Source organism: Manis javanica, chromosome 12, assembly GCF_040802235.1.
Source record: "Manis javanica isolate MJ-LG chromosome 12, MJ_LKY, whole genome shotgun sequence".
Classification (NCBI taxonomy): Eukaryota; Metazoa; Chordata; class Mammalia; order Pholidota; family Manidae; genus Manis; species Manis javanica.
The window spans coordinates 67,802,190-67,818,516 of record NC_133167.1 but is presented as its reverse complement, the minus strand read 5'-3'; the positions used below and the strand labels follow the sequence as shown (position 1 = coordinate 67,818,516).

The 16,327-nt window shown below is 40.4% G+C and overlaps 1 protein-coding gene across 14 annotated transcripts in view; it reads left to right on the top strand.

The window, feature by feature from the left end:
• PSD3 (pleckstrin and Sec7 domain containing 3) overlaps positions 1 to 16,327 on the top strand; it is a 429,070-nt gene that overhangs the window by 367,305 nt on the left and 45,438 nt on the right. For 12 of the 14 annotated variants that reach the window (XM_073218761.1, XM_073218767.1, XM_073218762.1 and 9 more), the window contains 2 exons: positions 9,269 to 9,426; positions 12,217 to 12,361. In XM_073218761.1, the coding sequence (XP_073074862.1) occupies positions 9,269 to 9,426; positions 12,217 to 12,361 (303 nt within the window). Of the gene's footprint in view, positions 1 to 9,268; positions 9,427 to 12,216; positions 12,362 to 13,074; positions 16,296 to 16,327 lie in introns of those variants that run through there. The other 2 variants (XM_073218764.1, XM_073218768.1) reach the window with 2 other exon arrangements.

The window sequence follows — 16,327 nt, the reverse complement described above, 5'->3', positions numbered from 1 at the left end:
TACTGAGTTTATGAGTTTTTTACATATTTTGGATATTAACCCTTTACCAGTTGCATCATTTGCAAATGTCTTCTCCCATCGGTAGGTTGCCTTTTCATTTTGTTGATGATTTCCTTCACTGTGCAGAAGCTTTTTAGTTTGATGTCATCCCATTTGTTCATTTTTGCTTTGCTGCCCTTGTGTGAGGAGACAGATCAAAAGTATATATATGTATATATATATATATATATTGCCACAACTAATGTCCAAGATGTCTTCTTCTAGGAGTTTTATGGTTTCCAGCCTTACAGTTAAGTCTCTAATCCATTTAGAGTTTATTTTGTGTATGATGTAAGGAAGTGGTTCAGTTTCTTTCTTTTTTTTTTTTTGCATAGTGTTGTCTGGTTTTCCCAACACTATTTATTGAAGAGACTGTTTTTTCCCTGTTGTATATTCTTGACTCCTTTGTCAAAGATTAACAGATCATGTAAGAAGTGTGGGTTTGTTTCTGGACTCTGTTCTGTTCCATTGATCTGTGTCTGTTTTTGTGCTGGCACCACACTCCTTTGATTGCTAGAGCTTTGTAGTATAGTTTGAAACCAGGGAGTGTGATGCCTCCAGCTTTGTTCTTCTTTCTCAAGATTGCTTTGGCTATTTGGGGTCTTTTGCTGTTCCATACAAATTTTAGGATTATTTGGTCTAGTTCTTTCAAAACACCTATTAGTATTTTGATAGGGATTGGATTGAATCTGTACATTGCTTTGTAGTATAGATGTTTTAACAATATTAATCCTTCCAGTTCATGAACACAATATCCATAAGCATGGACTATATTTCCATTATTTGTGTCATCTTCAGTTTCTTTCATCCATGTCTTACAGTTTTCAGAGTACATATTGTTCACCTCCTTGGTAAAATTTATAGCTAGGTATTTAATTATTTTTGATAAAATTGAAGGTGGGATTGTTTTCTTAATTTCCCTTTCTGATAGTTCATTATTAGTGTCTAGAAATGCAACAGGTTTATTTATACTAATTTTGTATCCTCAATTTTACTAAATTCATTTAATAGTTACACTAATTTTTTGGTGGAGTCTTTAAGGTTTTCTATGTGTAGTATCATGTTGTCTGCTAACAGTGATAGTTTTACTTTTTCTTTTCCAATTTGGATGGCTTTTATTCTTTTTCTTGTCTGATTGCCATGGCTAGGACCTCCAGTACTATTTTGAATAAAAGTGGCAAGAGTGAGAATCCTTGTCTTGCTCTGGATGTTAGAGAAAAATTTTAAGCTTTTCACCATTGAGTGTGATATTAGCTGCAGGCTTGTCATATATGCCTTTACTGTATTGAGGTACATTCCCTCTCTACTCACTTTGTTGAGAGCTTTGATCATTAATGGATGTTGTATTTTGTCAGATTCCTTTTTTTGCATCTATTGCATCAGTCATGATTTTTATCTTTTTTATAATGTGGTGTATCAAACTGATTGATTTGTAGATAATCTTACCATCCTTGCATCCCTGGAATAAATCCCATTTGATCATGGCTTGTGATACTTTTAATGCATTGTTGAATTCAGTTTGCTAATATTTTGTTGGGGATTGTTGCATCTCTGTTCATCAGGCAGATTGGCATGTGATTTTCTCCTTTTGCAGTGTCCTTGTCTGGTTTTGGTATAGGTAATGTTGGTCTCATAGAATGAATTTGGAAGTGTTCTGTCTTCAAGTTTTTGAATAGTTTGAGAAGGATAATATTAATTTGTCTTTAAATGTTTGGTAGAAATCACCTGTGAAGCCATCTGATCCTGGAATTTTGTTTAGAGGGTGTTTTTTTTTTATTCAATTTCATTACTAGTAATTGGTCTGTTCAGATATTCTATTTCTTCTTGATTTAGCCTTAGAATATTGCATGTTTGTAAGAATTTATCCATTTCCTCTAGATTGACCCATTTGTTTGGCATATAACTGTTCATACTATTCTCTTATGATCCTTTGTATTTATGTAATATGGGTTTAACTGGTCTCTCATTCCCAATGAAAAAGGGAGAGAAAGAGCCCTTTTGATTTTTCTTGATGAGTGTGACTAATGGTTTATCAATTATCTTTTCAAAGAACCAGCTAACAGTTTCATTGATCTTTTCTATTGCTCTTTTAGTGTCTACTTCATTTATTTCAGCTCTGATTTTTATTATTTCCTTCCTTATACTACATTGGGTTTTGTTTTTCTTTACCTAGTTCTTTTAGGTGTGAGGTTAGATTGTTTACTTGAGATTTTTCTTGTTTCCTGAGGTAGGTGGATCTGTATCACTATAAAATTCCTTATAGAACTACTTTCACTGTGTCTACTAGATTTTGGACTTCTGTGTTTCCTTTTCATTTTTCTGAAGTTGTTTTTTATTTCCTCTTTGTTTTCTTTATTGATCCATTGGTCATTTAGTAGCATGTTGCTTGGCCTCCATGTATCTGTTTTTTTGTTTCTTCCCATTTTCTTTTTGTGATTGATTTCTTTTTTCATACCATTTTGATTGGAAAAGATGCTTGGTATGATCTCAATCTTCTTAAATTTATTGAGACTTGTTTGTGGTAAGATAAGATCTGTCCTAGAGAATGTCCCATGGGCACTTGAAAGGATGTGTTTTCTGCTATTTTTGCCTAACAGTATATATCTGTTAAGTCCATCTAGCTTAATGTGTCCTTTAAGACCAATGTTTCCTCTTTGATTTCTCTCTGGATGATCTGGGATGTATGTTAAAGTCCCATAGTAGTAGTACATTACTGTCAGTCTCTCCCTTTATGTCAGGTGCCCCTATGTTGGGTGAAATTGTTATTTCCTCTTGTTGGATTTATCTTTTATCATTATATAATGTCCTTGTCTTTTGTTACAGTCTTTGTCTTTTTTCAAACAAAGTCTGTTTTGTCTAATCTAAGTCTATTTTGTCTGATGTAAGTATTGCTACCCCAGCTTTCTTTTTTATTCTTTTTGGATGAGTATCTTTTTCTATCCCTTGACTTTCAGTCTATGCATGTCTTTAGGTCTGAAGTGTTTCTGTCATAGGTAGCACATAGATGGATCTTGTTCTCTTAGCAGATAAGATGAACACAAAGAGATCTGTACCAAGACACATTATAGTCAAAGTTACCCAAGTCTTTTGATTGAAGCATTTATTCCATATTTATTTAAAGTAATTACTGATAGGCATGTACTTATTGCCATTTAATTGTTTTGTTTTTGTAGCTCTTCTATGTTCCTTTCTATCTCATACTCTTATCCCTTGTGATTTGGTGAATTTCCTTAGTGTTATGTTTTGTATTCCTGTCTCTTTATTTTTTGTATGTCCAATTATTGATATTTGGTTTGTGGTTACCAGGAGGTTCATATACAGCAATCTATACATAACACCCATCTAGTTTAAGTTGATAGTCGCTTAAGGTCAAACACATTCTAAATGTAGTACAATTTTACACACACACCCAATATTTTATGTTTTTGATGTCATATATCTCATTATCTGTGTGTCCCTTTACAGATCATTCTAGGCCCAGGTGATTTCACTGCTTTCATCCCTTCATCTTCATACTAGCTATTAGGTGGTTGATCCAAGCCCTGTACTATATAATTACCTTTATCAGTGAGATTTTTTTTTTGTCATAGTATCTTATTTCTAGTTATGAACTTTTTCATTTCAAGAAGTCCCTTTATCATTTCTTGTAAAGCCAGTTTGGTGTTGATGAACTCCTTTAGCTTTTGCTTGTCTGGGAAACTCCTTATCTCCTTCCATTCTGAGTGCTGACCTGGCCAGGTAGAGTATTCTTAGTCGTAATTTTTTTCCTTTCAGCACTTTGAATATATCATGCCAATCCCTCCGGGCCTGTAGAGTTCCTGCTGAAAAATTGGCTGATAGCCCTGTCAGGGTTCCCTTGTATGTAACTAGTTGTTTTTCTCTTGCTGCTTTTAAGATTCTCTGTTCAACTGGTGACACTTTGATTATAATGCATCTTGGTGCAGATCTCTTTGTGTTCCTTTTATCTGGGGCTGTCTGTTCTTCCTGTACTTGGATGTCTATTTCCTTCACCTGATTAGGAAAGATTTCAGCCATTATTTTTTCAAAAAGGTTTCCTGTTCCTTTTCCTCTCTTTCTGGAACTGCTCTAATTTAAAAAGTGGTATGGTTGATGTTGTCCCAGAAGTCCCTTAAAGTATGCTCATTTTTAAAATTCTGTTTCTTTTTGCTGTTCCAGTTCGGTGATTTCCACTATTCTGCCCCCCCCTCCAGATTGCTGATCCATTCTTCTGCGTCATCTAATTCACTATTGATTCCCTGTGGTGTACTTTTCATTCCAGTTATTGTATTCTTCAGCTCTGTGTTTTTAAAAATATTTTCTATCTCTTTGTTGAAGCATCTTTATGACAATTATTTTGAACTATTTATCTAGTAGATTGCTTATCTCCATTTCATTCAGCTCTTTTTCTGATATTTTGTTCTTTCATTTGGAATGTATTTCTGTCTCTTCATTCTGTACTTGTTTCTGTGTATTCAATAGATCAGTGACATCTGCCAGTCTTGAAGGAATGACTTTATGCTGATATTGTCCAGTGATGCCTATAATGCAGTCCCCCGCCAGTCACCTGAGGCAGTTCTAGGAGTAGGCTATGTGCACACTCCTGTTGTGGCTGAGTAACGATTGGTATCAACTTATAGGTGTGCAGGGCTATACCTTGGTGTGGCTGTCTATAAGACCCAGCCATGTGTTCTATAGGTGCATTGGTGAATGGGGCTGGTTCCCAGCCTGTCTGGCTGGAAGGCCTGGCTTGCAACTGCTATGAGTGCTCTGGTGTGCAAAGTTGACCCCATGTGCATCTGGCTGTGAGATCTGACTGTGACAGCTGTGTAGGGGGGTGTGCCCTGGAGCAGGGGCCCTTGGTGAGGGCACCGGTGCCAGGAAGGCTGCCCCTGGTTGTGGTGGAACAGAGGGCCATTTGGGATGGGTTATGGCGCAGGCTGAGACAGCCTGCTGGGTGTGAGGGCAATATCTGCATTCAGATAATGCCTTTGTATTACTTTATGAAGGTAAGGAGACCTGAGCATATTTATAGGCTAGTGGAGGAAACCAATAGAGAGTGATTAAAAATACAGAGAAACGATAATAACCAGTGAAAAGAGACCCTAGGAAAGGTTGATGTTTCCTAGGTGAAACATAAGTTTTCACTGATGTGAAAGCAGAAGATTAGTCTTGATCAGGATTCTTCTGTTTTAGGAGGAAAAAAGATAAAGGTGAACACAAAATACAGATATGTTTATAGGGTGTTTAAGCAGAAAGTTTGATATTTGCAAGTTGAGGTTTAAGTTATATGCTACTAAGAAATTATTATTAAAAAATTATACCTGCTAGCATTTGACTGCTTACTATATGCTGTAAACAATAAGAGTTTTAAAAAAAACACTATCTCACTTAATTTCATCCTACAGCTCTATGAGGAAGGTAGTATCAACTACTTCTCAGTCAAAGGATGCTGTGCTTAATGAGTCTAACTGACCTAAGCTTATGGAAACATTGAGTATCATACCAGAACCGGTCTTTTGAGCCTGGGTGGTTCTAACTCCAGGCACCTATGCTCTTGCGCACAGTTGTGGTGGCTTAGGTGTTGAAGAGAACGGTGGACATTGGCAGAATGGAACAGAATGACCATCATGAGCACGTGAAAGGATCGTCAGTCCATGAAGGGTGCAAGCACAGCTGGGAACTGCAAACCTGCTGCACACCCACAGCTGACATGGTCTCCAGCAGCCTAGGGGCATGATGGTGAAACAGAGAATTAGGATAGGAATTGTTTTAGTTCCAGGCTGGGTGGACGAGAATGTTCAGGTATAGCGTAGCAAAGAAATTCCTGAATTCTAGGGATAAAAAGGAACCCCTATGAGAGTCCTAACAGTAAATGCAAGGAAAGGAAAAAGAAAGCATTGGATTTTTGTAAAACTGGAAACTAAAAGACAGAATAGCATCTCTAGACTCCTAACTGGAAAGGGACTGTACCCAAGAGTTCTATACCCAGCTCTGTGCCTGTCAAAGGTAATGAAAGACACTGGTAAATAGCTAGAGTATATCACCCACCTGAGAAAAATACTTGAAAGAAGAGAAAATAACACAGGGGTGAGGAAAGAAAACTCAGCTTAGAGAAAAGATAGGAAGTAGGTGAGTAAAGATGCATGAACACGGTTAAATCTTAAAGAACAAGGAGATACTCAGGGAATGTAATGTAACAAAATAAGGTTTCTTGACACAGACTATACATAATAGAAGATGATTCTAATAAGATTGCAGAACAATGTACTAACACTGTTTAAGAAAATTTTAGTATTAATGAGGAGGAAGAGGAAAGTGAAACTATTTTAAAAGTCTTGTGTGGACAAAGCACCTGGAAATAGAGTGTTTGGGTGGATAAATAGAGCCCTTTAAGTTTCCACCTTACGTAACTAAGCAGTCACCTGGATAAAGAAGAACATTATAAAATAATAAATGGCACATAGTTACATGGAAGATAAAGATCATAACCTAATTTATCAAACAACGTAGCAACTCAGATCTAAAATAGAAACTATTAGAATTGCAATGAGAACTTACAATACAATGTAAAGGAAGAAAGAGGTCAATATACTTGTCTTGAGAATGAACTGGTACAAAAATAATATAGGTGTAAGATAAATTCTGGCCGAAATAAGCAGGCGAAGAGAGGCAACAAAGGGCCAGGTAGTTTATTTGAATGCAAACACCCGGGCGAGATTTCCCCAGTCTCTAGAAATGGAGGCTGGGGAATTCGCACGTAAGCAGACAGGCAGCGAGTTTTGAAAGAAGGTAGGGGGAGGCAGAGCTTAGATTTACAGCAGCATGAGGATTGACTAGCCCAAGGCACATTTTTCAGGTTGGGGGGTCAACAGGCAGGGACTTTGACACGTCATCAGTGTCCGATGTGGGAGGGGGCAGCAGCTGGGGACTTTTGCACATCAGTGTCTGATGTGCTTGCTCTTCCCATCAGTGCCCCCAGCCTTACAATAGGAACATAGAGGAATTGAATCAATAAACTTGAATATAAATACACAACTCATCCCTCAGAGAGTAAATTTTTTTTATGTCCATTGAACTTTAACAAAAATCAAACATGTAGTTGGAAAATCTTAACAGGTTAACCTTAACAAATTGAAGAAATAAAACAGATTTACAGACCACATTCTCTGGTTGCAGACCAATAAAATTAGAATATATAATGACAAATAGCTAAAACTTTATAGACTTTAAATTTGAGAAACACATTCTTTGACATGACTGAGATCAAAGAAGAAATCAAAAACTAGAACTACAAACTAGAGAACAATGAAAAAGTATTCTCCGTCCTCAAAGATGTGTAACCTGCACTCAGAGGAAAAATTATGATTAAATTATTTCTTAATTAAAGAAGAAATATAGAAAACCAAAGAACTAAGTAAGCATTTTAAATTCAAATAAGAAAATGTAACCAAAAAAAAACTAGTGAGAAGGAATTAAGATAAAAGCCGAAATCATGGATCTAGAACACTGAAAATGGTGCATACAAATCCCTAAGCCGATATCTGTGCAAATGCAAATGCCAGGTGTGTTATAGATCAGTATGTATGCAATGGAGGCGGCATATGGCTTCTCTGTGGGGAGTTTTGGCTGTAGGCTCTTCTCCCCACTCCCCAGTCTTCACTTACCTCCGATTCCTGTATGGAACTAAGTGGTTAACTTGAGTGATGGCGAGCTTGGAGGGTTCTGTTCAACCATAATCATAAGGCTGGAGGGGATTTTGGTCATGTAGCCTCCAGCTGATATTCCATTTCTAATAACAGTTGCAGTGGAAGCAGATCTGTGAACCTTTGAAATGTTAAATCAGTAAGAAAAGTCTCATTTAGAAAAGACCCTAAAGCATTATTAGATTATAGTTGTGTGCACTAATGGGAATTTGTTGTATTTATTTTAAGATTTATTTTTATTCTTCTCCTTTATTCATCATACCTCTCTAAAAAACTGTTAATTGTAATACTTAATCTCTGAGGTTAATAAAATAGACTTGTTGCTAATTTAAAGAAGAAATTTCATCACTCAATGTTATAAATTTGAGTTAACTTTGAATAGCTGTTGGTATTTCCTGTGTATTTTGGGTTTTTCCTATCTTTGTCCCTCAGCTCATCACTGGCAGTGATCATTAAGGATCAGCAGTGGCTGTTTATTTCTGACTCAGGTTGAGCTGATGGCAATAAGACATTGTAATTGCTTGGTCTGCAGAGAGGATATGGGAGGGAGGAGGCGGTATGGGAGAGTGTATCTGTTTCTTTGAAAATGTACAAAACCACACTGTGCTAAGAGAATAGACTGTCTTCCTTTTAGGTCTTTACTACTAATTTAAAGGTGAGAAGAGTGTGTATGTGTGTTCTTTACAGGAGAAGTGCAAGTTTGTTGAGCATGATGTCTGATAAAACATGGAAAGGAGGAAGAGAGGACCTCAACACTAGAAAAACATCTCCTATTATGGCTTGCTATTTACCTTGGTTTTGAGGCCTTTTGTATTCTAATGACCCAGGAAAACTACTAAACACAGTTAACAGCAGTAACGGAATCAAATCTGTCTTAAATTATTGTTCTTCCTCTAGCTGGGATATTTTTAGTTATGTTTGGAGGAAAACCATACAAAAGAACCTTTTTGAATCCTATGAACTGTGTATATAGGTCATGACCAAAGATAAATTTGCATCTATACATGACACCTTCCTTTTTATGTACTTCTCCCATTTTTCAAACTTACCATACTAGAGCTAAGCTTTTCTTGATTATTAAACTGATTTTCCTCTTTTCTTTCAGAGAACAGCTGGATAAATCATTTTTATTTTACTGTTCATTTTCCTATTGATACTAGCCTCAAAAGAAAGGAGCACAATGTCTTTAGACCAAAGACAATGGGATGGTTTTCACCATTGGTGTGATTCTGGTGATGGATATCTGGGAGCTTTACATTCATCCATTTATTCCTGAAAACAGATCACCCTAACTATTGGACCTCACTTCTTTTCAAATGTGTATGTTCTCCTTCTGAGCATACTTTTCAAACAACAAGATGTTTTAGGACATTTGTGAAATAGTTATTTTTACTCACCATTCATTTCATGTTTTTCATGTACTTTCATGAATTTTCTAAAATTTTTTCTTGTCGTTTTAGGTTTCAAAAAGAAATGGTGAAACCTGAATATGACCTTGTCTTTGTTCTCTTTGTATCCCTTTGTAGGATGAATATAAGCCAGAAAAGGCCCTGTCTGAGGAGGATTTGAAAAACGCCGTGAGCGTGCACCATGCACTGGCATCCAGGGCCACGGACTACGAGAAGAAACCGAATGTGCTTAAACTTAAAACTGCCGACTGGAGGGTCTTGCTTTTCCAAACCCAGTATGTGCCGTTAGTTTGGCTGTTTTGGTTTTTAATTTGCATGTGCACCACTTCATACCAAGGCATCGAATCAGGGCCTGCAGGTGACTTCTTGAGTTGGGGGTCAAAGTCATTAACTGGTTGCATTAGACAGACAAGCCTGAGAAAAGGAGTGTAAGAAATGGAAACCCTGGTTCAGCTTTGTTGCTTGCTGCAAGTAGCCCTGGGGAGTTTAGCCAGCTACTCACCATCTCCAGAATTTAGTATCCTTGTGAATAAAATACCAGGGTGTAAGTGTGCAAGTTAACACACAGCGAGTAAAATAGACCTGGGATCAAATCACCATTTCCTAGCTCTTTGTCATGGACTCTGGTTTAACCTCTGTGAGCCCTGGCTTGTCTCCAGTGTAGGTAATAATGTTTCTCTCATGGGGTTCTTGCCAGAGTTAAACCAAGCTGAGTGTATGAAGTACCTCACACACTGCCTCACACCTAGAAACTGCTCAGTGTCCATTACTGTTTTATTCTCTCCTCTCTCCTGAGCTCTAACAGGAGATAAGCTAGAAGGAAACGATAAAATCATGTTGTGGACAAGGAAGTAGGATGGACTGCCAGTTTAGTAAGGGGTCTGTGACACCTTTTTGATTAGAAGTGGAACATTCCACATAGAGAACTCTGGATTTGTGAAGTCAGAAACTGGATTTTCAGAGCTGAGCCCCTACAATAGGAATCTTATATGAGCACACCAGCACCAGTGCTCTAGAATGGGGGCGTGCCCACACCAGTGCTCTAGAATGGGGACACCAGCACCAGTGCTCTAGAATGTGGGCACGCCCGCACCAGTGCTCTAGAATGGGGGCGTCAGCACCAGTGCTCTAGAATGTGGGCACGCCCGCACCAGTGCTCTAGAATGGGGACACCAGCACCAGTGCTCTAGAGTGGGGCCCCACCAGCACCAGTGGTCTAGAATAGGGGTGTGCCCTGCACTAGTGCTCTAGAAGAGGAGCATGGGCACCAGAGTCTGTGGCCAACAGTGTGAGTTATTCATGGCCTGCTTTCCGCAGCCTGAGCTTGACGTCAGAATCACTCTCAACCACACCACCATTGGCCGCATTTGTGCTGGAATGCCAAAGTGGGCATTGAGATAGTGCACACAGGCACCTGCCTGCTTGTTCATCAGCAATGTGAGATCAGAAAGGAAATAACAAGAGCAGGCACTCTGGTGATCTGTGGATGTTGAATTTGCAAAGGTATAAAATGGTTGACATCAGGTGAAGAGGAAGCTGTAAGATTCAAGCAAGGTAGGATGTTGTTAGTGTGGGAGGGAGAGAGCTTTACTAATACAACGGGAACCATGTCCACATGTATAATTACAGCTATTAGTCATAAAAGTCCTTCAGAACATTCTATTTCCCAGCATTATTTTTTTTTTTACTGTCAGTACCGGATATGACAACTAAGGAAATCTAATCACTTCAGATAGAATTTTTGCATAAATCAGTCAGTTGAAATATCAGGGCTGGAGAAATCAGATGAGCAAGGCACACGGGGTGCAAGGAGGGTGATGCTGCGTGCAGCCTCAGGTCACTGTGGTTTCTATGAAGAGTCATAATGGAAATGATTTAAGAGCACCTGACATTCTGTCCATCCTGTGTTTATTGATTGCATACACGGTGGATCCTCTGTCCTGGCTCACGTCTACCATGCAGGAACGAATTCACAAATACGTACTACGCGCTGTGAGAGCCGACTCCACAAATACAGGATGTGCAGATCAGAAGTGTGATGGCATCAGATGATTTCCACATCCTCTTAGGTCAATTTTTAACATTCGCTTAAGGTACACTTATATAGCATTTAACTTCACCATTTTTAAGTGTACAATGATTGTTAGCACATTTAGAGAACTATGAAGCCATCACCACAGTCTAGCTTTGGAGCACTTCCATCACCCTGAAGAGACCTGCCCCATGGCCTGTTTCATAGCCCTGGCTCATTTTCACCCCCAGCCCAGCCCGCGGTCACCTTTCTGTCTCTCAGTATCACCTTTTCTGCACTCGCATATAAATGGGATCATACAGTGTGTGGTCTTGTGTGTCTGGATTCTTTTCCTCAGCCTAAAGTTTTCCAGGTTCATCAGCCTGTATCTGTACCCCATGCCCTTCTTGCTGAGTAGTGTTTATATGGCTATTATCACATTTTGTTTATTCATTCACTTTTGGATCACTTTCCCTATTTGACTCTTATAAGCAGTGCTGCTATGAACATCAGCATACAAATCTTTTTGTGCCTATATGTTTTTACTTCCCTTGGGTATATATATACCTAGGAGTACGATTGCAGGGTTGTGTGATAAATGTGCAGTTAACTGCTTAGGAAACTATCCAAACTGCTTTCCAAAGTGGGTGTACCCTTTCACAGTCCCTCTATCAATTTATCCCTCAGTTGCATTTTGAAATCAAATATGTGATTGTAAGTGATGTAATTTTTTTATTAATTTTTGACTTAACCTAGTATCAAACAGAAAATAGGGGTTTAATAGCTATTTACTGTCAAGTGATTTTGCTTTCTTTCCCTGTGTCTTTGAGGGATGATCATAGCCTCGCACCATGATGCTCGTAGGTTCCAATCACACCATGGTGATTGCTGTTGGAAATGTCAGTCTCCACGGAAGCTTTGTCAGGGACTCACTGCACCAAGAAGAAGAAGAAATGGTTCTGTGTGCCATTTGAAATCCATAGCGAGAAATGGGCAAGGTGTGACACCCTGACATACAGAAAAACCCTGACATGATTGTATCTGTTTCTTGTAGGAGTCCAGAGGAAATGCAGGGGTGGATAAACAAAATCAACTGTGTTGCAGCTGTATTTTCTGCGCCACCCTTCCCAGCAGCCATCGGGTCTCAGAAGAAGTTCAGCCGTCCACTTCTCCCTGCCACTACAACAAAATTGTCTCAGGTGAGGACTTTTGATGGCATTTTGATCTTGGAAGAAAGCACTGTGTAAAATAATCTTACTAATATTTGTATTTGAAGAATACTCCTTATTTTGGGGGCCAGGATGAGACCTTGCCCTAGGAGGGCATGTTATATAAATGGGGCAGAGTGCGGCATCCTGGGCTGTACACTTACAGGAAGCTGACATGGCTGAGTCAAGGTTAGCAGGACACATACTTTGAGTTATAGTTGACCCTTGAGAAACATGGGTTTGAAGGGCTCAGATTCACTTATATGTAGATTTTTTTCAATAAATATATTGTGAAATGTGTTGGAGACTTGCAACAATTTGAAAAAAAATTTTTTTCCCTGTGTACAATACATACAACATACAAAATATGTGTTAGTTGACTGGTTATGTTACCAGTAAGGCTTCTAGTTAACATGTGATTAGTGGTTAAGTTTTCGGGGAGTCAAGGTTATATGTGGGTCTTCAACTGTGCAGGTATTCAGCACCCCCACACCCCTCATTGTTCAAGGGTCAACTGCAGTTCCTAAAATTTATATTGGTTTACTACTTAGCCAATCACACAGGCCTAGTGGTTTTTATTTGTTCTAACAGCTCATAGTTTTTAACTGGCTAGCTAACATTAGATGTTAACATCCTGGCTTCTTGGCAATAAGTTTTTTATTCATTCATTTTTTTCATTTTATTACACTTTTCCTGTAAACCAGGCTGTATGTGATGGCTGGGTGTATAAACATGTTCCCAGGTGGCCACTGTTCATGTGCAGTGGGACAGCGCCTTCCCTGCCCCTCAGGGAGAAGCAAAGTGGACCATGTGGGTTTTCTGAGCTACCTGGACGAGGTACACTAGACCTTTCTTCCACGTGTATTCACAGAGCTGTCTTGTTGGCACACTGGCCTCTAAAGAGCATACTTTATCATGTCCCTCTTCTACTGAAGCCCTGTCCCAAGCCAGGCTTGCCAATTGTAAACCTGTCTGTGGTAGCCCTGTTACCACTGACTAGTTAAGGGTTTTGGAAGCTACTTGTATTTGATGGCTCTATGCATTTCTTATTGATGCAATAATAAAAATACTTTCATCTGGCTCGAATCAACCCGGTTCTGATACTAACTGGCTCCTCTGCACACCCGACACCAGGCTCATCAGTGGTATTTCTGTAAGGATGTATTATGTGCCTGCTGTACTTCAGAAACTGTTTCAGGCTCTAGAGACAGAAAGGCAAGTGCAACCCAGACCTCCCTGGGATCGGGCTGGCAAATACAAGCAAGCAGTGGTAACACGGCTTGATTAGAGGTGCAGGAAGCACACACCCAGTGTGCTGTGGGGGCACAAGGAGAGGACATCTAGCCAGGCCTTGGTGGTGACGCAAGAGCCACATCTAAATGCAGCTTAAAGGGTGAGCAGCAGCCTGGTGTGGGCTGGGTAGAGAGAACGGCCCAGCCGAGGATCAGAAAGGCCTAAAGGAGAGAGCGCTGGGGTACAGGAACCGCACGCAAGTTCCTGAAGGTGCCTTGAGCACAGAGTGTTGAGAAAGGGCAAGAAACGTTCCTCGGGGGAGGGAGGCAAAGGCCACGCGATGGCAGGCCTTGTGTGCTGTGTGCAGGATCCTGGGTGCTTCCTAGGCTCCCCACCGTCCTTAGGGTGAGAGCTCAAAGAGAGAATGATGTGACCAAATCTGTGCTTTAAAAATTGCTCTAGTTACAATAGGAAGAAAGTATTAGAGGAAGAAACTACCAGAATCAGAAAGGCTAATTTTAAAGCCTTTTGGTAAAGCAGAGGAAAAATAATTCAGTTGTAGAAGAAATGGATAGAAGTGGAAGTAGTTGAGAGACCGTGTGGGTGTGGAACGGGTGGCCCGGAGGCGCGGAAGCAGAGGCCCAGGGCCGCCGCCCTGAGCCGGGGGCCCGGGGCCGTGCTGACCCGGCTGCGGCGCCGCCTCGCCCCCGCCCTGCCTCCACCTCCCAGGGGCCTCTCCTGGCCCCTCCTCCTCCCCCTACCGCCAGAGGTCGCGGAGCTCAGAGAGAGAGAGAGAGCAAAACAGACATGTGAGAACCATTTTTTTCAAATCAAGAAAAAAACAATACTGTGCCAAGAAGAGGGGAGAAAGGCCAAGTACAATCAGAATGAAAAATACCTCCTGTGCGGTGGTGGGAGGTCACTGGGCCCCTTGGTGGGAGTAGTTTCGGGAGGGTTGGGAGGAGAATCCACCTCGGCTTTCTCCGAGGAGGGAATGGCAAGTAGTAAGGAGTGAGGGTGGGAGTGTGTACCAGCCTTGCCGTAAATTTATAAAAACAGACTAATAGTAAGAAGAGAGGACACATGGTTTCATGACTTTTTTTCATTTCTATAAATTCATAATTATCATTAACGTGAATTGGATGCTCACCATGGAAGCACTGCTATTACTATGTGGTTTGTATAGTACTGAAAAGACTGCACGGATAGAGAGGACCAAGCCAGTTTACTTTACAAGGCAGGATGGCATTTGATTTTCCGGGATAATAAAGATGCTAAGAGCAAAGGAAGGCTTTACCTCTTAACTGATGACCAGAAGGTACGTTGGCAGACTGCTTCAGCTACAATGTGAACTCTTCAAGCAAATGCATCTACCCACTTTAATTTTGGGTACTTGACATAAATGTTAAGCCACATTATGTAAGGTAAGAGGACAAAAACAACTTGTAACAACTAGAGGCAAAAATATAGCCTCAAAAGTTGGGTCTTGTTCTATTGATTTCACTGGGGATTTTCCAGTTGCTCTTATTTTTCAGCAGACTGGCGTGTCTCACAGTCCCTCCTCTAAAAGGCCCATGGACAATGTGAGTTGGAGCTAAAGAGGAACATAAAAAGCAGAGAGCAGCATAAGAGTTTTGCCTTATTCCTCCCTCACTATAGAATCTGCATTTCGATTTCCAAAATGGTACTACTGTCCTGTTCACATAGAGGAGACACATCAGTAAGTCCCTTGTATGTGGAAATGAATGTGTCCACCTGTTTTATTCTTCACACAAAACCAGGCAGTCAAGCACGTTTATCAAGGCAAAAGCTCTCATTTTAAACAAATGCCTTACTCAGAAACAAAGAATAGAATGCATACATTTTTTATATTTTCCCTCATTTTGAACATAAATCCACAGAGATGAAAAAAAATGCACAAGTAATTTGATCAAAATGATGAATTCAAGATTTTAAATGTGAAAGCAAAAAGCAGAGGCATCCTCTAGGGTCATGTTAGACTGATGGCTGAGCCCTTTCAGGAATTTGATTTCTTTCTAAAAGAGCACAATGATTTCCTTCCCCTCAAGTAAATCACCAAGCCTTTGTGGGCCTCAGCTTTCCATTTGGGAAATGAGATCATTTTGGAATGTTTTTAAGTTTGTTTCTATCCCTGTATTTTTTGCTCAGGTCATAAGATTTGTTTACTAAAAATGAGAAAGATGTTTTACCTTTGAGAGTAGTCACACGATTTAGGAACAAATATGTGAAACCAAGCCTGTGACAATGAGCAGGTTACAAAGAGGAGAGCAGAGCTAGTTTGCACAGAGCCTGGGCAGCGATTGAGGTGCCCTCAGCTCCCAGTGGGCTCCTGGGTGTCCTTGCTGGAGCCTAGCACCTTCAGGACTTCTGCAGTGTGCGTCTGGGTCACACGAGGTCTCCGGCCGCTGGAAGACCTGTCCTCATCCCCCCACCAAGCCATCCTCAGCCCCGGCACTACTGGCGTTTTAGCCTGCGTGGTTCTGTGTTGTGGGGTCTGTTCTGTGAGTCGGTATTTAGCAGTACCCCCAGCCCTCCCCACTAGAGGCCTGTGTCGGCCTGTGTCATCCCCAAGTTGTGACAACAGAAAACGTCTCAGACATTGCCGAATGCCCCGTGGGCTCACGGTCCAGCCCACCACTGAGAACCATTGCTCTTGCCCAGCAGTGTCCCCTTTGCACACCCAGAGCCTGGCTGTGACCCCCT